The 25,823-nt window shown below is 37.6% G+C and overlaps 2 protein-coding genes and 3 pseudogenes across 3 annotated transcripts; 3 read left to right on the plus strand and 2 right to left on the minus strand.

The window, feature by feature from the left end:
• LOC125205070 (beta-D-glucosyl crocetin beta-1,6-glucosyltransferase-like) overlaps positions 1-8,055 on the minus strand; it is a 45,887-nt pseudogene extending 37,832 nt beyond the window's left edge.
• Positions 6,674-7,437, minus strand: LOC148922972 (uncharacterized; annotated as a pseudogene).
• Positions 8,056-12,483: 4,428 nt separating the features above from the next.
• LOC125207744 (uncharacterized) lies at positions 12,484-13,813 on the plus strand. Its single transcript, XM_089060714.1, has 3 exons — positions 12,484-12,649; positions 12,826-13,024; positions 13,068-13,813. Exons 1-3 carry the CDS (start codon positions 12,561-12,563, stop codon positions 13,239-13,241), a joined length of 462 nt encoding a protein of 153 aa, XP_088916840.1. The 5' UTR covers positions 12,484-12,560; the 3' UTR covers positions 13,242-13,813.
• Positions 13,814-20,860: 7,047 nt separating this feature from the next.
• Positions 20,861-22,866, plus strand: LOC148922973 (uncharacterized). Its single transcript, XM_089061800.1, has 3 exons — positions 20,861-21,137; positions 21,708-22,396; positions 22,507-22,866. Exons 1-3 carry the CDS (start codon positions 21,086-21,088, stop codon positions 22,864-22,866), a joined length of 1,101 nt encoding a protein of 366 aa, XP_088917926.1. The 5' UTR covers positions 20,861-21,085.
• An 11-nt stretch (positions 22,867-22,877) lies between these two features.
• LOC125207740 (uncharacterized) lies at positions 22,878-25,797 on the plus strand (annotated as a pseudogene). Its single transcript, XR_016132933.1, has 9 exons — positions 22,878-23,096; positions 23,207-23,491; positions 23,566-23,709; positions 23,819-23,911; positions 24,092-24,193; positions 24,260-24,432; positions 24,554-24,929; positions 25,016-25,159; positions 25,250-25,797. The product of XR_016132933.1 is annotated as an uncharacterized LOC125207740 (transcript).
• The last annotated feature ends 26 nt before the right edge of the window (positions 25,798-25,823 follow it).

The following is a 25,823-nucleotide window of genomic DNA, read 5'->3' on the forward strand; positions in this document are numbered from 1 at the left end:
AATGTCTGCTATTGACTTAATTAGCTAACTTCTTATTAATTCCAAGAGTGGACTCAGCATGAAACGCTTATTTATTATTCATAGAGTAATCAAACTCCAACTAGCTAGGTTCCGAATAATAAAACCTTGTTTCGCACTCCTCTTGAGCACATTATCAAATGAGACTCTCCTCGTGCACGAGTCAATATAATAGCAATCCTAGCACCGCTAGATATTGATCACCACTACCCAATATATCAGGATAATTGGGTTACGAAAAACCCGCACCATTTGATAAGTCAAAGTAGTGCATAATCAATACCGTATGCTCAATGCTAACCTACATTGATTAAGAAACAAATATTATCAAGACCTCGCCTTTCAGTAGATAGCCCAAGGACAAGTCTTGCTGTTAGATCCGTTCAGTGCTATACCACACCAATGTCATCTTATTTCAGTAAGGCTTAGAAATATGCGGACTGACATTGCAACCTTTCTCGATGGATAATCAAATTCCATCTAGGTTGTGAAATTCATCTTTTTTTTTGTTTAGAACTGACCGTGTTACCTTAAAGTGGACGACGCCCACAACCGGTCTACTAAAACAAAGACTTAGACTTTGTTAAATTAACTTATACATTTAAACATGCATTAACATCCATTAAATGTAAAGCATAACAATATATGACAAAAAATAATCTGTTTTATTCCTTGGAAAATAAAATAAGAGTTTTACAGTATTCAATCACTCGAAACGTGATTTCTAGTATACAAACTCTAACAACAGTTGCCACGAGGAAGCAGCAAAACATCATTAGTAAATGGAGTACCCCTCAACATCCATTTCATTCCCTTACACATTGAGTCACACTCTAGGCTATTACCATCTGCTACATCTACCATCACAGATTTTACTCGCGTGAGTTGAAGTCCCAACTTCTTAGCTAACTGAATGTCCAAAAAATTGTGCGTGCTCCCAGAATCAATGAGAATATGCAAAGCCTTCCGGCCAACTCTGCCTGTGATTCGCATAGTTTTGTACCCTTTAGAAGTTGAGCCACTTATAGCATGAATTGAAATTAGAGGATTATCATCCTCCGGAACTTCTTCATCAATATTATTGCTACTTGGATCCAGCTCCTCAATCCCATCCTCAATCTCCAACAAATAAAGTTGTTTCTTAGCACATCTATGCCCCCACTCGAATTTTTCATCGCATCCATAGCAGAGTCCCTGAGCTCTTTTCACATCCATTTCCTCAGGGGTCAAATAACGGCGGCTCTTAATTTTTGGTACAATAGGAGTAGGGAGTAAAGGTGAGGTATTAGATTTATTAGATTCCCCACCATAGACACCAAAATTACCTCGTTTAGGAGCTTGAGAAAACCCCTCCCTCGCCGGAGCAGACGACTCCCGAAGTCTAGCGAGGGCGTAAGCATGGATAAGTGTTTGGGGCATGAATAAGCGAACAACCTTTTGTATATGAGGACGTAACCCATTGATAAAGTGGCTGATAGCATGACTCAGGGATAGACACACGACCCAAAAGCAGCTCAAATCGATCATGATAGTCGGCAAACGAACCTGATTGCTTGAGTGACGGTAGCTCCGTCATCGGATCACCCAAGAGATGATCACCAAACCGACCCTCCAGCGCTTGGAGAAACAGAGGCCACGGTGTCGCCATGGGTTGGTCCTGATATTTTGCCCAATTTTGAAACCATTGCCACGCACGACCTTCGAAGTTGATGATCGTGAGACGGACTTTAGATTCCTCCGGTGTGAGATCCACCGTGAAAAAATGGTCGCATCGAATGATCCACCCAGCCAGATCCTCACCAGAGAAGTGAGAAAACCCCACTTTCGACTGACGCGTCGCAAAGTATTGTTGTTGTCTCGCCTGAAATCCACCAGCCCCACCCGGAGGTTGTGCTGGACCACCACCACCAGGAGTCACAAATCGATTCATGATCTCATTCTGCTGGAGTTGCAGAGCTAAGAATTCCTCACAAAGCTGACGCAGTGATAGATCGTGCGCTGATTCAGATTGATCGCGGATTTTGTCGAACTCCACTCGTCGGCGATCGGCATCCGCTAGTTTGTTGGTCAGATCCGTCATCGCAGCAGTAAGCATTTCCTCGAGACGGCGAGTATCGCCGGAACGTGTTTCCACCATAGGATCGGTGGAACTGATACCACTTGGTACAGGATCGGGGTTGCCGGAGGTAGGAACGGCCACCGGGATTGCACCTACGCGAATAGAGCTACGCGGGGAAAGTATATGAGAGGAAGAAGGGGAGTTTGGCATTAATTCTCAAATCATAAGAAAACAATACAATGGAAAATGCAGCTCATATATTGAGCATGCATCGTACATTTCATCACAGCTCAGCAACTAACTAACTATCTATTCTCTACTTCGCGCTCACGGCGTGATTTCATCCCATTCAATCCACGTGCCCATGTAACCATGAACACTTATTTAGCTTGATTCCCTCGTGCGCTTATTGAGAAGCTCTACCACGTATCATACCTTCTTGGACTAGGGCACCAATAGGCACAACCTTTTTCCCAAGCAATTCAGCCAAGTAGTCACTATACTTGGCCTCAATCTCCCTAAACCCCTTGATCAAAACGGCGCCGTTCGAGCGGCGCACCCCGGCAAACGCGTTCCTCCGGACCCCCTCGTCCGCCGCGAGCAGGCGGTCACGGTGGACGAGCTCGTACTCCCGATAGTATATCTCCGGGAAGGGGAAGTCGTCCTCGGCCGCCGCGGGGGAGAAGAAGTGGAAGAGGTAGGCGTTCATGGTGGCGCTGCTGGTAATGAACTCCACCGCGGGGACGCCGTGCTCCGCGGCCACGAGCGGGGCCCACGGCTGGAGGAAGTCGTAGACGAGGAGGTCGGGGCGGACTGTCAAAACATATCAAATGTAGAGAAGATTGGGAGAATAATATCAAATGGAGAGAAGATTGGGAGAATAATTGGAGAGTAATTGATTGCATTATTGTCCTAGAAAAGATTGATTACAATTGATTGTGTTTTCCATAGATAGCATATCTTCACACCTATATAATGAGGTGTTGAAATACATTGTCAGAAACAACAGAAATAAAATAAACCATCTTCTACTCTAAACGCTTTTCCAATATGCATTGCCCTATGAAGCTCGCCTCTCTCGATTACCATCTTTAAGATGGTATCAGAGCAAGTTCATTCGGGACTGAGACTCAGAAAATTATCATCACAGTCTCGAATACCTTTCCCAGCCTTTTGAATCCTGCAAAAACCCAACCAACAATATGTCAAATTCTGAATCTGATAATCCTCCAAAAACCAACCAACCTATAACACTTTCAGCCGAACAATTCGCTGAATTTATGAGACTGAGCATGTCTCAGAAAAACCAAAATCAACAGCCTTCATCAATTGAATCACTAGGCGAGGTGCGCCTGGCAGAAAAACTCAACGGGGATAATTATCCCTTATGGGCAAAACTGATGAGAAGGGTCATCCGTGGGAAGGGTCTGGCATCTCACGTAACCGGAGTTACAGATCCTCCCCCACCGACTGACCCAAACTATAATCGATGGCAGCAGCGGGACGATTGCTGCTTCAACTGGATCATAAACAACATCGACGCCAGCCTCGTCAACGAGGTCTCCCAATACGAAACAGCCTACGACTTGTGGGACAGTCTGGCCACAACGTATGGAAGCGGTGCCGACAAATTCCAGATTTCAGACCTGCACAGACAAGCTTACAGTATCAGACAAGGAGAGTTATCACTAGAGAATTTGTGGCAAAAGCTTCAAGATCTATGGATCTCAATTGACACTAGGGATCCAAATCCGATGGAGGACCCATCTAGCATCGAAAAATACAACCAGAACACACAGAGGCACAGGTTGTACCAATTTGTATGGGCATTAGATGACCTCCGATATGGAAAAATCAAGAGGGAGATCCTAAATATGGATCCGATACCAACTGCAAGAAAGGCATACGGGCTAGTCAGACGAGAATCCGTCAACGAAAAGCTACTCAATCCCGAAACGAAAGAAACCGGGATCGGAGTGGGACTTGCGGTATTCGATAGAAGTCGAACACCCATCGTACAAAATCACCAACCACCAAGAAACCCTAACTACCGGAGGGAAGAAGACAAGAGTAAATTGATTGTGGGGTGACAGACACAATTTCGTTTGAAGCCTCAGATTTCGTATCTATCTCCACTTCCAAAAAATCCTATGTCCAAACTGCCAGTGGAGACCTAGCACAAGTCATGGGCGCGGGCACAATTAATATTTCGCCCACTCTATGTCTCTCTAATTGTCTTTATGTTCCGTCATTATCACACAAGCTCCTATCCATTAGTCATGTGACTAAAGAGCTGAACTGTAAATTACTAATGCAACCTCAATTTTGCATGTTGCAGGATATCAAGACGGGGACGATAATTGGGCGTGGCACTGAGCGATGCGGACTGTACTATGTGGACGAGATAACCCAACAGAGTGCTGCAATGATGCTGACTCCCGGACCAACAGACAGACAGGCTTGGCTTTGGCATCGTCGGTTAGGGCACCCATCTTTAGGATATTTTCGCCTACTTTTTCCTGAATTAGCTACTTCTATGAAATCTTTTCATTGTGATACTTGTGTTTTGGCCAAAAACCATAGACATTCTTTCAAGTTGAACAATACGAGAATGAAATCTCCTTTGACTTTGATACATTCTGATGTCTGGGGTCCTGCCCCTATCACTGGGGGCCAAGGTTTTCGTTACTTTGTACTTTTTATTGATGACTACTCTCGCATGACTTGGATCTATTTCTTGAAACATAAACATGAAGTGTTTGATAAGTTCGTAGAATTCTATAACCTTATTCAAACTCAATATAACCACAAAATCCAAATCCTTAGGTCCGACAATGGGGGAGAATTCGTCAATAGTAAAATGCAAGAATTTTTTAGGATAAAGGGACTAGTCCACCAAACCCCGTGTGCATACACCCCGGAACAAAATGGGGTGGCCGAAAGGAAAAACCGATACATCCTCGAAATTACCCGAGCCCTCTTGATTGAATCCAGAATACCTAAATCCTTTTGGCCTGAGGCTATAGCTACCGCAGTATATCTCATAAATCGCCTACCTACCGGAATACTCAACTTTAAAACCCCCTTAGACACCTTTTCCCAGTATTCGGATGCTCGGTCATTGTCCATATCCCAAAACACGAACGTTCCAAATTTGATCCTTGTGCCCTCAAACGTGTCTTCCTTGGCTATGGGAAAAATCAAAAGGGTTACCGTTGCTATGACCCGACAACCCGTCGGATACACACCACCATGAATTGTGACTTTGTGGAGGGGGAATACTTCTACAGCCAATCTAGTAGTCAGGGGGAGACACAACCATCAGACAATAGTCCAAACAATGACCTCCTAGATTGGCTACCAGATATTGAGGACCACCACTTAGGGGGAGAGCCACATCCAAGGGAACACCAGACAGGGGGAGAGTCACAGCCAAGTCCTGTCACAGACGTTGGTCCACCTGAGGAAGTTAGTGGCACCGCCGGGTCGTCAAATCCTGTAATACAGGACGGAGAACAAAGTGACATTGTCCGGCCATCAACCTCGGCTTCGATTCCTGAGGTAAACAGTTCAGATTTTGATAATATGCCTTCAGAACAGACTAATCTTGATAGTGGCAATATTGAGGAGTGTGGAGCCAGTGGAAGAAGTGGAGACACATGTGACCCATACGAGTTACCCCTAAGGAGTACAAGAGGAATCCCTCCTCGACGATACTCACCAGACTGGAAAGGGAGAAAAGCAAAATACGCTGTATCAAATATTGCTCAAGGTCACCTGTCAGAAATGGCCCGGGCTTTTGAAGCTGCCCTATATGAGGATGAAGAAATTCCACAGTCATTTGAAGAGGCCAGTAAACACAAACATTGGAGAGAAGCCATGAAGAAGGAGATAGATGCCCTAGTAAAAAATGGCACCTGGGAGAAATGCACGTTACCAAAAGGGAAAAAGCCGGTTGGATGTCGATGGATATACACCATAAAAAGAAGAGCAGATGGTTCAATCGAGAGATACAAGTCGAGACTAGTGGCAAAAGGCTACACTCAAGTATATGGAGTAGATTATGAAGAAACATTCTCCCCAGTTGCGAAGATGGAGACTGTGCGAGCCTTACTATCTGTAGCAGTATGCAAAGACTGGCAACTTCACCAGTTCGACGTGACCAATGCCTTTCTTCATGGAGAGCTAGACAAGAACAAGGAAGTGTACATGGAAGTTCCACCCGGGTTCACTGATGGGTTTGGAGAAGGAGAAGTCTGTCGACTACAGAAGACCTTGTATGGTTTGAAGCAGTCTCCACGGGTCTGGTTCGGAAGATTCTGCCAAGCAATGTTCAAACATGGGTTCCAACAAAGCCATTCCGATCACACACTCTTCACAAAAAGGAGAGGCAACAAGATAACATGTCTGATCATTTATGTCGATGACATGATCATCACTGGGGACGATGTAGAAGAAATCCAGAGTTTAAAGGAAAACTTGTTTAGAGAATTCGAGATGAAAGACCTTGGCGCACTGAAGTACTTCTTGGGGATAGAAGTGTTGAAATCCAGACACAGAATATTCCTAAGGCAAAAGAAGTATGTTCTAGACTTGTTAGCAGAAACATGCCTCCTTGAATGTAAGCCCATAGACACCCCGATGATTCCCAATCATGGTTTGAAAATAGAGGAAGGAGCCGATCTTACAGACAGGAAGAGGTACCAACGGCTTGTCGGGAAACTAATCTATCTCTCACATACCAGACCCGACATTGCATATGCCGTTGGAGTTGTGAGTCAATTCATGCATCGACCTCAAGCTAATCACATGGAGGCCGCATTGAGGATCATGCGATACTTGAAGGGTACTGTAGGCTATGGTATATTCCTAGCAAAGAGAAAAGACCTGGAGATTGATGGATATACCGATGCTGACTGGGCAAGTAATCCAGTGGATAGAAAATCCACGGGAGGCTACTTTACTTTCATCGGAGGCAACTTGGTTACTTGGAGGAGTAAGAAACAAAAGGTTGTAGCTCTATCTAGCGCCGAGGCTGAGTTCCGAGGAATGAAAAGTGGACTCACAGAAATTCTATGGCTAAGGAGATTGCTCATGGAAATTGGCTTTCCGCCTACTCGAAAGAGCCAACTGTTCTGTGACAACAAGGCGGCTATTAGTATCTCAGAAAATCCAGTACAGCACGACAGAACGAAGCATGTGGAAGTTGATCGGCACTTCATCAAAGAAAAACTAGATGGAGGAATTATTGAATTCCCCTTTGTCCGTTCTGAAGAACAACTTGCAGACATATTGATCAAAGCAATTCATCCAAAGGTCTTTAAAGAAATATTGGGCAAGTTAAGCATTGGAGATACCATTGCTCAACTTGAGGGGGAGTGTCAAAGCATATCAAATGTAGAGAAGATTGGGAGAATAATATCAAATGGAGAGAAGATTGGGAGAATAATTGGAGAGTAATTGATTGCATTATTGTCCTAGAATAGATTGATTACAATTGATTGTGTTTTCCATAGATAGCATATCTTCACACCTATATAATGAGGTGTTGAAATACATTGTAAGAAACACAGAAATACAATAAACCATCTTCTACTCTAAACGCTTTTCCAATATGCATTGCCCTATGAAGCTCGCCTCTCTCGATTACCATCTTTAAGACGGACTTGGGAAAGGACGCGGCGGAGCTCGGGGGCGGCCATGTCGAGCGTCTCCTTGAGGGCGTCCATGTGCTCGGGGGGGAGGCCATTGGTGGTGTGGAGGCGGCGCGGGAGGAGCGTCTCGGGGAGGTGGAGGACGACGCGGCGGATGGAGTGCTGGTGATCCTTCTCGATGGATTTGAAGTTGGCGGCGGTGGAGCAGAGGTGGACGACGAAGTTGCGGCGGGAGAGGCGCTTGGCGAGCTCGAGGTAGGGGGAGATGTGGCCGTGGGCGAGCCATGGGAACATTAGGATGTTTAATGGAGAATCCATGACAACTTTTTTTTTTTTAGAGAAGAAATTTTTGAGTGTGTGATGAAGTTCTTGAGATGGTGTTTTATAGATCGAGTGTCGCAATGTTTCCATATTAATCTTTTGTGTGAATATTTCTTACCTAGAATTCGTTTGTTTCATTATTCGATTAAGATAGCACAATATTTCACTTTTTTATGTTTCTATGTGAGCACAAATTTTGGAGGAAATTTTTTAGAATCGTGGATGGATTTAGAAAATGACTATGGTAAGTCTATAGTAGGAATATTTCCTCCTAATTTAGGGTTTATATGTGATTCGAAATCGATGAATTAGTTTTGGTAATACGAATTTTTTATTCATTATTTCACCAGAGATAATTCTTTTTAAGTTTTGGGGAAATTTTCCATATTTTAGAATTATGAATAGAATTAGATTCAAAATTTGACACACCAATTCATATTGGCATATGGTATGTCTATAGTAGGGAATATTTTCTCCTAATTTAGGGTTGATATGTGATTCGAAATGGATGAATTAGTTTTTTATTATTGAATAAATAAAATCAATGCATGGTTGAGAGTCCATTGTGTATATTCCGAGAAAATATATTCGTGGTTTATGGAGTATATTTTGCAAAATCTTTGTTTTATCCAAAGAGATCTTGATGTGGGTATGATGATCAAAGAATCAGCTTATTTATAGAGTTATATACGCCTTATATATGGAATTTTTAGAGCAACCGTAACTTTTAACTGTAACCATTATTTTCCCTTGTGCCCTATTTACCGCAACTTTATTCTCTTTAAGAACTAGGGCTTTTTTTGTGTGTGTATGTGTGTTACTTGAATAGAATTTAATTAAGAGAGTGAACAATTATATTTGGAATGAGAATGCCTTAATGATCTCTTGATTTTGTTGTGGAAGGGCTAGGAAAATTTGTGAGAAACCGAGTCTCGGCCGTTTAGGCTGCAGGTAGAGGCCCAATCAAAACAATGGGCCAGCCAAAACCCAAACCCAAAATATTGGATAGGCCAATTTATATCAATTAAAACACTTTGGATCTCGATTACATATAGACAATCACACTTTAACAACTGAAATAATTCTATACCGAAACATCAACAATATAGAAAATTAATCCTCAGCTTATAATGTTCAAATGACAAATTCATGCCATAGAATAATTATATGTGATGAAGTACAAAATAAGTATACATACAGGGATGAGGAGTTATAATTGTTAACTCATCATTTAATTGCTAATTATAATTAATTTAAGATTATAAGATTTCAGAAAACTTGTGGTCTACAATTTGTCACGTGTAATTTTCATTTTTTATTAATTAAATAAATAAAAATATAAAAAAATTACCAAATTTGGGTTTTGGATGAAAATGTCAATATAGTATTTCGAAAATATCAACACAATGCTTTGAGAATGTTAGCACATTGCTTATATTGACATTCTACGTGTATTATATTGACATATTTTATATACTATGTTGACATTTCTGGTGTACGAAAAAATTAAAAAATTTTAAATTTTTTTTCAACTTTTGACGTCGGAACATATGCAAGTGAGATCTCGTTAGAATCCTTATGAAATTATCTTTAATTTGATATATGTTGTGCAAAAAAATAATTTAAATCGAGAAAGTTATATGTGCTTTAAAGTTATGAGATATATTTCAAAAGTTAGTTACAACTAATTTGTTGTAAATCGACCTTAATACCCTTATTGACGTTTTTTGTTGATCGTATTGACATTTCAGACTTGATGATTATGCCCTTAATTTGAATATCTATATTATTTAGTTGTAGTTAGCAATTAAGTATTGAGTTAGCAATATAACACTCTCCTATATGAATGTACAGTATTAGTAATACAACTTAACATTACATTCATATAATACTAACAATAGTTTCTAAGTTTGAAAAACTTCTTTGTAAACAACATTAATATTATGATCACCAGTGTTATTATTCTCATTATTACTCCCTCCGTCTGCGAATAGAAGTCCCGTTTTTTCATTTTGGTCCGTCTGCGAATAAGAGTCCCGGTTCATAAAAAGGCCCCACATTCCACCAACTCATTCCACTCACATATCATTTAAAACTAATACATATAAGTGGGACCCCTATTCCACTAACTTTATTCCACTCACTTTTCTTAACATTTATTAAAACCCGTGCCGGAATGGAATGGGACTCCTATTCGGACGAAGGGAGTATAAATTAAAATCTTCAATCTTTTTCGACGCGTGACTCTTGATAACACAATATACACATGAATGGTTATCTATTTTGTGATTTTGTTCTAGAACAATTAGCTCTCATACTTTGTGTCCTTTTGTGTCCTTAATTTATCGATTTGATCCATTTTTACATGATTATTTTCAGATAGACATAAAAAATCAGCGGATAACTATTTTTCAACTTAAATTTTACAACCTGATGATAAAGAAATTACAACTAAAATATCCAGAAATTAGAAAGCCATTGGTCTTGTTCTTGTAGTTTTCGCAAGATTGACAAGCACTTGGACAACCTCCTCAATCTCTTGGTCCCCTTCCCCTTTCACTTGGAGCTTCTCCCTCATGGACACAGCACTCCTCCTCACGCCCTCATCAGCCACCACGCTGCGTATGACCGCGGCCACCGCCTCCCTTTCAAGCATCCCACGGTCGTTCCTGACCACCTCCACACCCACACCAATTTGCTCCACCAACCTAGCATTGAGCGGTTGGTCTAGATGCATAGGCATGCACTGGCGGAGGCAATTCAAAACAAGGGGGACAGTGGTTCCCCCAAATTTTTTTCTTTTTCACTACAATTATTATATATATAATTTTATTAGTAATGTATTTTATAAAATTTCTAAAAGATAGCTATGAATATTGAAGGAAGAATCAAACTTGCAGGTTTTTATCCTTTCAATTTTTCAAGCATGGATTTGAGGTCTCTTGATTGTCAACTTGATATATTCATGGAGGATATGAGAAGAGATAATGGCTCTCAGAATTTGCACGATCTTAGTTCTTTTTCAGTGAAGCTTGTTGAAACAAAAAGGGATGTGACTTACTCCTTGTCTTTTTGCTTATCAAGTTGATTTTGATTCTTCTAGTTGCTACCGCAAGTGCAGAGAGAGTATTTTCTGGAATGACGTTTGTCAGAATAAGTTGCGAAATAGAATTGGTGATCAACCCGATGATTGTTTGGTGACTTACATTGAGAAAAAAATGTTTCTGCAAGTCTCTGATGATGATATAGCCATCGCTTTGAGGAAATGAAGACTCGTAGAAAAATAAATTAGATGTTATGTATAGTTTTTGGTTTATTTTATTTTAAAATACACGAGTTAAAAATTGAATAATATTTCAAATATTATTTTACCACTATTTTCTATTTTTTTAGTGTTATGTAATTATTTATCATACGACTCGTACTCCCAAATAATAAATCCTGGATCCGCTTATGGTAGGCCAAACCCAAACCAAAAATATTGGATCGAGCCGATCCAAAGTTCCAAACCCACTGCTTTGCCATTATAACTTAGGCCTTTCAACATAGTTGTTTGAGGCTTAAAATAAATAATCATTTTGGACAATAAAATATAAATGGTATCCATATCATACGAGTATTACTTTTATGAATTTAATCTATTACTCATATTTATAAGACTTTTTAAGATTTAGTATCTATTTTTTCTGTTACTCCTGTCTTCTCATGTGTTAATATTCAATTCCAATAAACAATGGAAAGATTATAGTATAACGGAAAGATTTAAAAATGAAAGATAAGAGGAATTAAAAGGGTCTATACATATTCCATTGATTTTGTTTGAAATTCTTCCAAGCGCTCCAGTTGTTCGATGCAATGTCACACGCCAAAAATTAAAATTATATGGTGGTGGATTGGAGGAATAAATGATGATCTCAAATTCAATTTCTTGTGGGTGTGGGAATACATTTCAGTATAAATATTATAAACATTTTGAGATTGGCGTTAACATAAATTTTGTTCATTTGTTACACAAACTAAGGTTACTAACACACTTACTAAATTTGAATGGGCAGGTAAATACAAAGTAGGAGTACTACAAAGAAGAGAGTATAAGTTCCTCAAAAGCACAAAAAGAAAAAAAATAATAATAAAAAAATTAAAAGAAAAAGGAAAAAGAGAAGATGCCAATTCTTCAAATTACTTTGAATAAAATATTTATTATTGCTTTTAAATATAAAAACTATCCCAACAACTAGTTTGACTCAGCTCAGAGTTATTTCCTCAATGTTTGAATGATCTGAGTATTAAAAAGCAGACGACAATGACAAAAGAAAAAGGAGATTCTTTGAGTAATTTAGTGATATATTCTTTGCCAACATTACAAGTTTGTATTATTATATTGTCCGGCTAATTTGAAAAAATCAAAGCACCAAAATCCCCCCAAGATTTGTCATTATATAAGAACTTGTCAATTGCATACTAACACACACAATGAATAAACATTCCAAATTGAATTGAGAGAAAAAATGAGTGAGATTGATGATGAGGAGGAGGAGATTTGCAGTTATGTTATGCATCTCGAGCGCGCCTTCAACAAGTCGCCTCGCACGACTAGGTACGTATATATATGTCTTATTTCTATGTTACGAATATAGCATGTAGTACTTGTCTTTGTTGTGTAGCTAATAGCCCGAGTCACTATTTTCATGCAATTTAAGAGAATTTTTGTTAGTTAAAGATCCATTTTGTTTGTGAGAAAGAAAATACAATAACGATGTATGTTTTCAACAGAGTAAATGGGTGGAATGAGAAAGACATGTTCTGGCTTCCAACAAATGAGGTGGTTGAGGAACTAAATAGAGCCGTCGTGATGATGGAAATAATTTCCTTCAACACGCAGCTCACCCACAACAACCCCTTGGAGTCAACCACCAGCCGCGGATGGGACCAGCGCCACCAGAGGCAGCTGTGTTTGGCCTGCGACAGGCCAGTCGCAACCATCCTGGTGAATTTCACGTGGTCACCTGCGGAAGGGAAATGCATCCCAGGAGCTGGATGTATCACTGTCGCATCTGCGATCTATACTTCCACCTAAAATCCCAGGAGCTGGATGTATCATTGTCGCGAATGCGGTCTATATATACTTCCATCCAAGATCCCAGGAGATGGATGTATCATTGTCGCCAATGCGATCTATGCTTCCATAGGAAGGCAAGTATAGAAACATCAAATTGGGGAAGAATGTTTGAATTCCGCACACTCTCACCTATCAACTTCTCACCACAAAACGGGTGTTGCGACGTTTGTGCTCGGGAATCATGCAACTTCTTCATTTGTCTCGACAATTGCCCAAGAAATGGTCAAATATAGGGCTGAGCAAAATATCCGTGCTCTAAATAATTGAACAATGTATGTCATCAAGAATCATGCAACTTCTTCATTTGTTTCGACAATTACCCTAAAAATGGTCAAATATAGGGGTGAGCAGAATATCCGTGTTCTAAATAATTGAACAATCTATGTCGTCAAGAATCATGCAACTTACAATTGCCCTTAAAATGGCCAAATATAGGTGTGAGAGGAATATTCCTACTCCAAATAATTGAAGAGAACTAAATCACAAGTATTAATTGGTTCGTATTTTTTCGGATTTTCAGATTTGATCAATTTATTTTCCTTCAAATTTTGGATTTTTGGTTCGATTGGCATTGGTTTTCTTATTTTTTTGGATTTTCAGATTGGAATATATTTTAAATTCAATAAAGGAAATCTATTATTTCTGTATTTTTCATTAAGAATATAATGCATGTATACAGTTTACTTACTTAGCCAATTTTATGGATTTAATTATTTTATTTCTCTGATCACTAAAAATTCTAAAATTTGGGAATTCATGATAAATCGATGGGAAGTATAGGCCCGCTATAAAGTAGACCTTTCGGGTTGCCCACTAAGTCTATATACAAAATATTGGACAGGGCCAATCCAAGCCCAAACCAACTTCAAAATAATGTCATGCAATAAAAAATCAACCATATTGTAATATACAAAAAATATTGTTTTATACACATAAAAACATTCTCATAATAAAGCAGTTCTAAACATAATAAAGTGTAACCATTTGAAAGGAATTGTGGTATTCATTGAAAATCAATCAGTCATGATTTATGGAGTAAAACATACAAAAAAGAAGCACCTTCCCTAGATGACATATAGTACTAGTAATATTGTTAACAACTGTATGTGATATGCCACAATTATAACACAGCATGATTAAGCAACCCAAAAAATGATTGCAATTATTTAAATAGTAATGAGTCATTAGAGGATTTAATCAATCGTTAACCAACATAAATACTTAAATCATATAGATGATATTGTAATCTAATAAAATAAATGAACCAGCTTAAGATTGAACTACAAAACTGGTACCCAAAAAATAGAATTCGCATCTTTTTAGTACTCAACATTTACAAAATACAATTTTCAGTTAAAAAGTTCCATAAATCTCAAATTCACTATTCCACCCTTTAGCTCTTGAGGGTATATTTGTCTATTTACTTTGATTTGAGAACCAAACTTATGATTTTTGAATGTATGGAAACGAAGAAATTTTTTGAGATAAATTATCTAAAAATTAATTATGAAAATGAAGAAATTTTTTTAAATGTGAACCAAAACATACTTTTAAGATTAAAAATAAACCTTATTTTTTAGGTATTAATTTTATAGTTCACTCTAATAGTAATTATGAAAATGAAGAAATTTCGTTTTAAATGTGAACCAAAACATACTTTCAAGACCAATGAAAATGAAGAAATTTCTTTTTAAATGTGAACCAATACATACATTCAAGACCAAAAGTTATTGCACTTATGTGTAGGACCAAACTTGCTTTGAGGAACGATAGATGTCTAATTTTTGACTTTAGTAACAGTCGTGTGACAATTGACACTGTCTTCCATAAACAATTGACAATAGATGAAATTTTAATTTCAATTTCCTCCAAATCATCGCCTCACAATAGAAGCAACTACCATAAAACAAAACAAAGATATTAATGCAAATAACGAAAGCAAATTTCGACTCCTGTGTATTTGACGACATTTTTGTGAACCACATACGTGGCAATATACGGTCCCACACCTGCATGACACATTGACACAGGAGTTTAATATTATAATAGTATATATAATGTGATACTCCTATAGTACTACTTGTCTACTTATATATTTTTATTATACAAATGTGTATTCTTACAGGTTCTAATTGACATCTAAATAAATCATAAATGGAAATAGGATAGTTCACAAGTAGTGTAATTAATAGTACTATATAGGTTCTACGCGTGGGAGTAATCAATTGCTAACCCATCATTTAATTGCTAACTATAATTAATTTAAGGTCATAGAATTTTAGAAAACGTGTGGTCTGTAATTTGCCACGTGTAATTTTTATTTTTATTAATAAAATAAAAAAAGATTAAAAAAAACTCTAAATTAGGGTTTTGAATGAAAATGTCAATATAGTATTTCGAAAATATCAACACAATGCTTTGAGAATGTCAACACAATGCTTTAAAAATGTTAACCCATTGCTTATATTGACATTCTACATGTATTATATTGACATATTTTATATAGTATGTTGACATTTCTGCTGTACGAAAATATTAAAAAAATTTGATTTTTTTTCAAATTTTGACGTCGGAACATATGGATGTAGGATATCGTTGGAATCCTTATGAAATTATCTTTAATTTGATATATGTTATATGAATTTAAAGTTTTGAGATTTCTTTTAAAAGTTAGTTATAACTAAACATGTAGTTAATTGACATCAATACCCCTATTGATATTTTTTAGAATTAATCCTATAGCCTTATTGACGTTTTTCGTTGATCGTATTGACATTTAGGGATTGATAATCCAAGCCCTTAATTTGAATATTTAATGAGTATTATTTAGTGGTAGTTAGCAATTAAGTTAAGAGTTAGCAATATAACATTCTCTGGTTTTACATACTGTAAGATTTTTTAATTTAAGGAACAGTTAGTAAATTAAATCATAATTATTAGTTGATTTCCGGTATTTCATGGAATAAAAAACATAAATTATCATTTTGCTGCAATTGTCCTAAAATGGTAAAAAATTGAAAATAAAACGATGATAATTTATTAACAAGGTATGATTTTGTGTCACGTCAATTTTTCAAATTTTGATTATTGTGGGACAATTACATAAAATTGAAAATTTCTAATTTTATATTCCAGTTTAAAAATTTACTTGACAAACCAAAACTCAAGGAAAATTTGTGAATGTAATTACAATTATTCCTTAATTTAATTGAAGATACAATTGAAGTGATAACAGTAACATGGTGAATTAAATAAAACACATATAGTAATGAAAAGAACCTGCATATAACGTACTGGCAACCACCACGACGTTCTATTGATTGGCCACAGTTAGGGCATCTTGTCCACTGCATTTTCTAAAGCAAAACACCGAATTGAACGTCATTTTTCATCCCTTTCTTGGGAGGTCTCACTGCATCTAAACCCGACGTGCCATGGAACCCTACACGCATAGCAAACGAGCATCTTGCATGCGGGACAAACACATTTGGTGGTCGCCTCGTCGCACTCATTGAGGATCAGCTCAGAGCAGTTTCGGTTAGGGCAATAGCAGCTTGTGTAAGCTGAAACAGATGATCGGCATAGACAATCACACCACTTAACAAAGAGCAAGGATAGGATTATCGGCCGGCATTCCATAGGAGTTAGGGTTTTTGATTGGATGTGGCTGCTTATGCACTATACAATCACAAAGTGTGACATGAAATTAACATTGGTCTTTAATATCACCATCTATTCACTAGTCGATCTTAAACTGTACAAAAACAATCTACTTAGTGAAAAGAAACTAGTAAAATATAACAATGAAAGCCTAATCATATAATTTTAGTGTACAGTTTTACAGATTGAAAGCTCTCAATGAAAGCACCAATTGTTAAAAGATGATTTCTCTTAACAAGATTCCGGCGTCGCAGAGGCGATCGTCGGAGGGATAAAAGGTAGTCGCGGAAGCTTTGCCCGTCGGTCAAACCAAGATCAACACCGAATTGAAATAAACATCAAAATAAGATAAAGGTAATTGTATTTCTTGATTAAATAATGAGAATAACAATAGCCCTATTTATAATAGGGATACTAACTTAATGAGCCAAACAAAAGATATGAAAAAGATATGCAATCCCTAAATAATGCAACTAAATAATAATGCAAGATATGTGGAATAATAAACGTATCAGAAAGCAAACTTAAAAAAAAGTAGAAAAATTAATAATGTGAGAAGAACATGATGCAATCATACGACGTACCGTGAAACAAATTTTGTGAACACAATTGGTATCGTGGCTTAATTTCTGGCTCAACATTGATGGTTCTATAGTTATTAATTATGATTCCCACCTTTATCGGATATTAAATAATTAATACTTGAATTATAAATGCTATATGTATTGATTATCATGCCCAATTATCAAATAATCAAATTAGTCTATAACTTATAAGTATTTCAGAATGAGGACGAAACTTATAAATATTTCAAAAAAAGGCCAAAACTCGCCTTTTATATATGCATAGATTACTTCGGGATAACCAAAGTTTAGTTCATTATGAGTACAAATCGCATATACACTACAAACATGAAAAAAAATTGTTTTACTTCATTAGTTTTAAGCTCATGGATCAATTGCATATACACTACAATAGAGTGCCTCTTTGATGTTGTAGATAATCCAGAATTGATCCAATACTAGCTTCTTCATTATTGGTCGATGAAGATCCATCTTCAACCACAGAATTTGTCAGTGTCGTTCCTACACCATCGAGCTGCTGATGAATTTCACGTGTGGAATTCTCCATGGATGACAATTGAAGTAGATCGTTAATTGAAGGAATTGCGAAAACTGAGGCATATCGATCGAGAATTTGATGCAGCAATTGCAAAACACACGATTGTTTGACGATGCAGCAATTGAAGGAATTTGATCGCGATTGTTCGACGATGCAGAAATTGCAAAACAATCGTGAATTGAGGAAGCAAAACACGGTGGAGGTAGAACGTGAATTGAAGGAATTGCAGATTGAGGCTGATCGCGATTGAGGTAGATCGTGGAGATCGATGCAGATTGAAGAAGATGTTGGTGCAGATTGAAGAATATGTTGATGCAGATTATACAGCTCACGTAAATTGCGAGAAAATTGAAGAAAATTGAGTAAAAGTTGATGAAGATTGCGTGAAGATTGAGTGAAGATTGTATGAAGATCGCAGAATTGAGAAAGAAAGCGATTCACGTATTGTTGAAGATTAATAAACTGCTTTCTGAAAATATCCCTTAGCTTGTTTTTATTGAATAAAAAATTAAATTAATTGTAAATTAATCATAACCACAAGATTTATAAAATGGAGAGCCCTAGTTTGGTCTCTTCGGAGCCTTTAAGCCTATTCTTTGGAAGCCAAAATAATGGGGACAATTCCTTGGGTTAGTTAGTTTTTGCTATCTTATTTTGTAAAGGAATTGGAGAGATAAGGAGAAAAGTATAAATAATAGTGTGCTTAATATAAAGAAAGTACAAGTTGTGAAATTGAGAAAAATTCCAAATATGTGCTTGATCTTAGAAAAAAAAGGGATGTGTAAGAAAGAAAAAGAAAAAGAAAAAAAAAAGGAGAAAAAAATGTGTGAAAGGTTGTGAAAAGAAAAGAAAATCAAAGGATTGGAAAGTGAGTTGAAGGAGAAATAAATAAAGTGTTAAAAGTGTCTTGGGTTTAGAAAAACGGAGTTATCTTTACTCTACTTGGGATATTTTTTATTTTTAAGTCACTTTTTAGCCAAATATTCCTCACCTACCAAAGAGCCTACATTACAACCAAAGATAAAGACCTTTCGGACTTTTGAAGCTTAATCACATTTAGTAGAGGAGGGATTAGACTTTGAGCAAGCCTATGGTAAACTTTGCATGATGTATGATTTGAGTGCTTATGTACACATTATCCTTATACACTTTGAGAGTGAGAGAACACTTCCCATCTTTGGAAGTTTGCCACGTGCGAGGGCTTGAATTCAAGGTGTTCTACGAGTTAGTAGTGAAAGTGCACTAATAAGCCTTGCTTGATTTGATTGCGTTAATACATGTTTAAACTGTTCTTCCATCTTTTGAGGAAATTATGACATCTAGTCCTTGTGTATCTTTATTGTTTTGTTCGAGGACAAACAAAAATTTAAGTTTGGGGGAGTTGATACGCTCGGATTTTGCACTGTTTTAAGGCCATTATTTGGTCCATTTTTGATGTCAAAGTCACTCTACACGTCCATTATTTGCATATTTTGTCTATTTTGGTATTTTGACGTGTTTTGTGAGAAATGTGCATAAATGAGCCGAAAAAGGGAGCCAAAACGCCAAGTTTGGGAATCTGGAGTCAGACGGCGACCGGCGACCGCTGCGGATGTGTGCGGCGACCGCCGGCGCCCAGCGGGCAGATCAATGCAGCGGTCCGCCTCGGAAAAATGTGCTTGGAAGAGAAGTCTCGTCCGGCGAACGCCGGAAGATGTGCGGCGATCCGCCGCCGAGGGAACAGACTCTCTGGACTCCAACGCGGCGACCGCCGGCCAAGGTGCGGCGGCCCGCCGGAGAAAGGCGACGAATCCGAGAAGCCCTAGATTTGCGCCCAGATTTACCATATTTTGGAGATCTTTTCCTTTTACAACAAGGAGTGGCTTTCCCCTATAAATAAGACCTCAAGCTTCATAAAAAAAGAGAGAACTTCTACTTGCAAAATACTTCATAGAGATCAAGACCTAGAGTACTTCATTGGTGCAAGGAGTTGGAGAAGGATTTCAAGAACATCAAGAACGACAAGGATTCAACCCACGGGTTTTATTTGCTTTAGTTTTATGTTCAAATTGTCTTCCCTTCAATCTATGTTTTTAGCTTATTCAATTATGTGTAACTAAACTCATAGGATTCTAGGGATGTGTTAGTAACGACTTTGGTTATACAAATTCCTTTTTCTATCTAATATCCGTTTTGTTTTTACTTTGTTTCTTCCCTAAGTAGTTTTGATGATGCATGATTGAGTGACACAATCGTGTATGATTTAATATAAGTTGCTTCATAACTGTGACAGAGTTCTAGCGAGTTAGATTCACTTAGTAGACACTACAGTTAGCTTCCCTTAAAACGGCACTGTTAATTGAGAGTGAGGACTTTTCAAGGGTCTTAGGAGCTTTTTGGAGTTACGTGTTAGGATTGACAACCCTAATCTTGTAATCAACATTTGTATCGCATGAGCATAAGCTAGGTGACTCGTCCTTTCAAAGTATAAACTGTGCTAGGGTATTGTAGTTGGAATTTTGTATAACCATAACTGTGAACACACATCCCTGGGATTCCCTTATCTCTATCGTCTTTCTGTGTTTTATTCGCTTTTTAGTTGGTCTATGCTTTCTATTGTTTTTAGTTTTTCAAAAGTTTTCAAAATCCAATTGTTTTTCCAATAGTATTTGAGTCTTAGTAGAGGATAGACACTTTGTGTTCGTCTTCCCCGTGTTCGATATCCGGTACTAACCTTTAGCTATACTAAATATACTTTGTATACTTGCAGGTTTATTTAGTGCTAATAAAAAGTGCATCAGGGTGATACCACCCTTAAGTAAATAACAACTACCAATTATATGTCATATGATTTTGAAATCGTGTGATTCTAATTTAGTTAGACGGATGGCAATACAGTTTGGGAGAAATATCTAAAGAGGGTAATAGTGTCACAAGTTAAAAGATCGTCCATTTTTATTTTTGGTAGGCAACGAGATTTCTGGAAATTAAAGATCCTGCGTAATCTCTCTCTCCCCCAATTTTCCGATCAATTATGCTTCTTATTCTAGGAATGAATTCACACTCTCTCCCTCAACTATTGAAGCAGTCGAAACTTAGTGTTGAAGCAAACAGATTTAATCTCTCTCCATCAAAAATTTTCATCGAACAACAATGTCCCGGTTGAAGAGAACGGCTGCAAACCATGTTGGGGAATCATCTGGAGGTGATTTAATGTCAATGTTTTCTGTTCTTCGTTCTTAATTTGGTGTTTTCAGTAGATTGTTGCTGCCATTGATGTTCCTTTATGCGAACTCTGAAAATGTCACACTGTTTTCTGATTACAGTTGCGTATCAATTGAGTTTGTCTGGAGAATCTATTACTTGTTTCGGTGGTAATGAAGGTTGTGTGTTGTTTTGTTGTATTGATTTGTCCAGAAGCTAGTGTTTTGCAAATTTATTTTGGAATTTCTCTTGACATGTAGCTGACAGTACTATATCTCTCTTTCCATGGAAATTGTGATGTATCTTTCTATTGTAGAGATGCATCTGTTGTGTTGATGACTAAAAGGAAAATTTGGCCTTCTTTTTAGTGATGTGTTGATGTATCTCCTCTCTGTTTTTGATGTATCTGCTGTGTTGATGTATAGCTGCTGTGTATTGATGTTAGAAAGTTTAATATCTCCCTTGTATTCATGTAGCTGTTGTGTTGATGTATCTCCTCTATTGTAGTGATGTGTCTTAATAGCTATGTAGATATTAAGAATGATAATGTGAATCGTTGTAAACATTATAGGTACAAAGCGTAATAAAGGTTCAACTGCAATCGTTGTAAGAAACAGTGGTGATGCAACTGATGAGGGGGAAAAGCTCATAATCAAGAGGAATACAAGAAAATTTGTGAAGATTTTACAATCTTTGAATGAAAAACAAATAGCAGCAGTTACAGAAATGGGGTTTGGAGAACTTATACATTACAATGTCGCTGCAATACCGAGAGAGTTGGCCTCTTGGCTGTTAAAGAATTTTGACCCAATTAAATGCAACATTGCGCTACCGGGTAGTGGGCCTGATTTGCACATAGATGAAAGTGATGTAGAATTGACATTCGGTTTTCCACGAGGTGACATCAAAGTAGAAAGGATTGACAGGCAGGATGATATAAGCATAATGAGTAAGATAGCAGGTGTAGTGGGTGTGGAAAGACCTAACGTTAAAGCAAGTAAGGTTGCAGAGGAGATGTTGAAGGACATTGAAGGTGGAGCTTGGTTTAAAAAGGTTTTTCTAATTTTGTTGGAGTCTGCATTAATTGAGACATCGGCGTGTGGCTATGTTAGGCCAAAAATATTACATTTCATCGAAGATATTACAGATTTTCATCGTATAAATTGGTGTGGTTATATGATTTCCGTTCTGCTTAAAACGCATAGACATTGGAAGGAACACAAAACAACAACATTTAGTGGTCCAATTGCTTTTTTGGTGGTAAGCTCCCAAATTAAATTCATTATTTTCTTGTGTTGACATGCCTATAATGTTGTGGTGATTATTACTTCGTATTGTATTGATGTTAAATACTTTATATATTTTGTCAGTGTTGTTATGTTGATCGAATTTTCCATGGCCAACGACCTGTGCCACATTGCTATCCAATGGTCGAAGGATGGACTGAAGGTCTTTTGAAAAAGCGGCAAGAAGCAGAAAAACAGGATGGATCTTATGGCAAGGGATATTTAGATGAACAGTTTGACAAACGTCAAGACAAGTCTAGGGCTGAATTGGGTGATAGTGGTTTAAGCGAACGACAAAGTGGAAAACAACCAATTGATTATCCCATAAATACGACACACCTATCTGGGAAAAATGGTACGATGAAAGTGGCTGATGCTGTGATCAATCTACTGCAAGTACTGAAGGATACTCTAAGGATACTCCTGTGGAAATACGAACTTTAGACTGTTTCAAAATGATATGGGACATGATGAGGAGGGCATTCGGTGTAGCTGATACTACAATTGAACAAGACACAAATCCAGTGGGCACCCTCACACAATCAATGTCACAAGAAGAGTGTCGCGGTAGTCAATGGTCTGAGACATTGGATGCGCTCTTGAAGGGGGCTGAGGAGTTGTTACACAAAAGACATGAGTTCCCAAGTTTTAGTTTGGGAATGGGGTTCACACAAGTAAGTGTATTGTTTGTCTGTCTAAAAATATACTGCTGATAATGCTTGTAACATTATCCAGCGTACAAGTTGATATTGATTAATATATGGTGTTTTTGATGAATTGTAAGGATTTATATGCCGAAGCTGACATTGGTGGCGGCAGTGGAGGTCTCGGGTCTGTAAACGAAGTTCTTATTCACGAGAAACACACAACTGATGATGACCTATTGATAGAGGCAACAGTTAGTAATTTTCAATATCAGGGTAGTATCAGTACAAGATCAATGCAGTTAGTTCGTATAAAAAATTATAAAGTTGAATTGATGTTGAAACCATTTCATATCTTTAAGGGGGGATGGTCTGACAATGACATTGAAGAGCATCACCTACTTGTTGCAAGCCTAACTGAATATGTAAGTATAGTTAGGAGACTTACTAAAAGCAAAAAAATGTATTTGACATATATGTGTTGACAAATGATGTTTAGGAATGTAATGTGGAACCGGATATGATTGTTGGGAACATTGGTGCTGAGGTCATCGCAAAAGGTGTTGCAAATCGTTCTCCAAGTACAATGGCTGGTGGTATGCCTACTATACCAAAAGTGAATAAAATTGTCGGCATAAGCTTGGTAGGACGTACTACATATAGCAGTCTACATTTTCGTATTGTGTTGAAGTGTTATGCTATATTGATATGCCATATTTATTTTGTTGATGTTGTCGGCAACATTCGTGTAGGACGAGTCTTTGTGTCATGAGAAGGGAACTAATGCTGAGATTGCCAACGCAATTAAATTGACAAATTCAATTGTTCAAGACATAGCTAGAGAGGTAATACAACATAGTAAAAGTTATTGTGTGACGGTTTTAGGCTTACAATATTTCCGTTACTTTTTAAAACTCCCATAGCTTGAGCATGACCTCACAGACTCGATTATATGTTCTGCTGTGGAAGTAGTTCTACACGAAGGAGTTGATGCTTTCTTCTTAACTAATAATGAACATCAGCAGGCTTTGGGTGTCGAGAAAGGGAAACAAAAGGCACATGGACCAACTTTGGAAGTATCCGAATATCAAGATAGATGTCAAACAACGCACAAGATTGCAATGGAGGTTAAAGATATTACAAATTTGTTTCTCTAAAGTTTTTATTTTCTGATTATTAATCCTTGACCTCAGGTGCCTCCAATATCTGTAGAGTTGGTGCGAGGGGTTCGGATGCGTGCTACGAAGCGTAAGAGTCCAGCTTTGTGCTCACCTTACAATGAAAGGGCTGTACCGATTATGATAAAACAGAGCGCTGAAGAAAGAGACATGTACTACTGGTTGGTGTGGACTCAAGGAGAAAATGAGTAAGATAATTTGGCATTTACATTTACATCTTGTCCTATTGAAATAGTTTTCCATTAATGTTGACATTTGAGTTATGGTTGGTGATTTATTGATTTACTAAATTTATTGGCTCGTATACAGCAACATGGAGGTTTACTTCGATGACATCGTTCTACTAACAAAGATACAGATGATCTCAATGAAACCTCATAGCCATGTTTTTGAGAAGGTGGTTGACGCCTGGGCGTCATACTTGAATCACATGGAATTATATCGAGCACCATCGTCACCATCACGGGTGTTCATGACCACTTTCCCATGTGTATGTGAACCACTATGCTAATAGTAAAACCAAGCTAATCTATAAAGTTACTGAAATACATATTAATTGCAACTGCACAGTTTCCTCGATCATACTCGCGATTGGGATCGTGCTACTGGGTTTCATCATTTCTGTCAGAGTGTTGATTCTCATGTCCAGAATCTCACACATTTCAATTGGAATGGGAGCGACATGGTAAATACCTGTTAAGTCAATACTTATTTACCTTTTCTTCAATATCTATCGTCTTTAGTTAATCCATTCTGCCCCGTGTATATTAGGTGTTATTTTCTATGTACTCCAGACGACATTATTACCTTATTAGTTTTGGACTGAAGACTGGAAAAATGGACATAATTGACAGTTGCGCCACATCCAATAGATTGAACGATCGTAGCAAGTATGGTGACGACATTGAGTTACTGGTATGTACATTCATTGATGTATTGATATTTCATAGCATATTTATAGATAGCAAATCAGTATAACAATGAAGTCATTTTATTCTGTTGCAGCAATATTTTTTTAGTTCATATCTTGAGGGTAAGAAACATAAAATGCTAGCAAACATAATCCAAGGGTGCGAAATTCGGTTCATAAATATGCCATGGCAAGGTACTGGAGGCAAGGATGATGCTGCTAGATTCTTAATGCGACACATGGAAACGTATATGGGCCAAAAGGTGAAGGATTGGCCAACGGGGCTTGCAAACATATCTATGAAGAATCTGCAGATTATGCGCGGTAAATACTGCAAGGCCTTGCTGACGACGGACTTCAATTACCATTCAGTTGAGATTAAGGATTGTGTGAAGAAATATTTCAAGGATAATAAAGAGAAGAGAACCAAGATAGGTAAGCTTGTGGCAGATTTGATGTGCAAGAAGCCTCAGTGAAAGTTGATTTAATTATATTAGTTATCCAGTGTGTCTGATTTTCTAGATCATGTGTTTTGAATTCTAGATTGTCTTTTTTGCTGTTATTATGAAGATGATGTTTGCTGTTGTTATTTTCCGGATGATGAGTTTTACAGGATGATTATTATATGCAGCTTTTTAAGGAATTTGTGTGTACATTGTGTACTGTTAA

The sequence above is a fragment of the Salvia hispanica genome, chromosome 6, assembly GCF_029641045.1.
Source record: "Salvia hispanica isolate PSC_SH4W2 chromosome 6, Shi_PSC_v1, whole genome shotgun sequence".
NCBI classification, from domain to species: Eukaryota; Viridiplantae; Streptophyta; class Magnoliopsida; order Lamiales; family Lamiaceae; genus Salvia; species Salvia hispanica.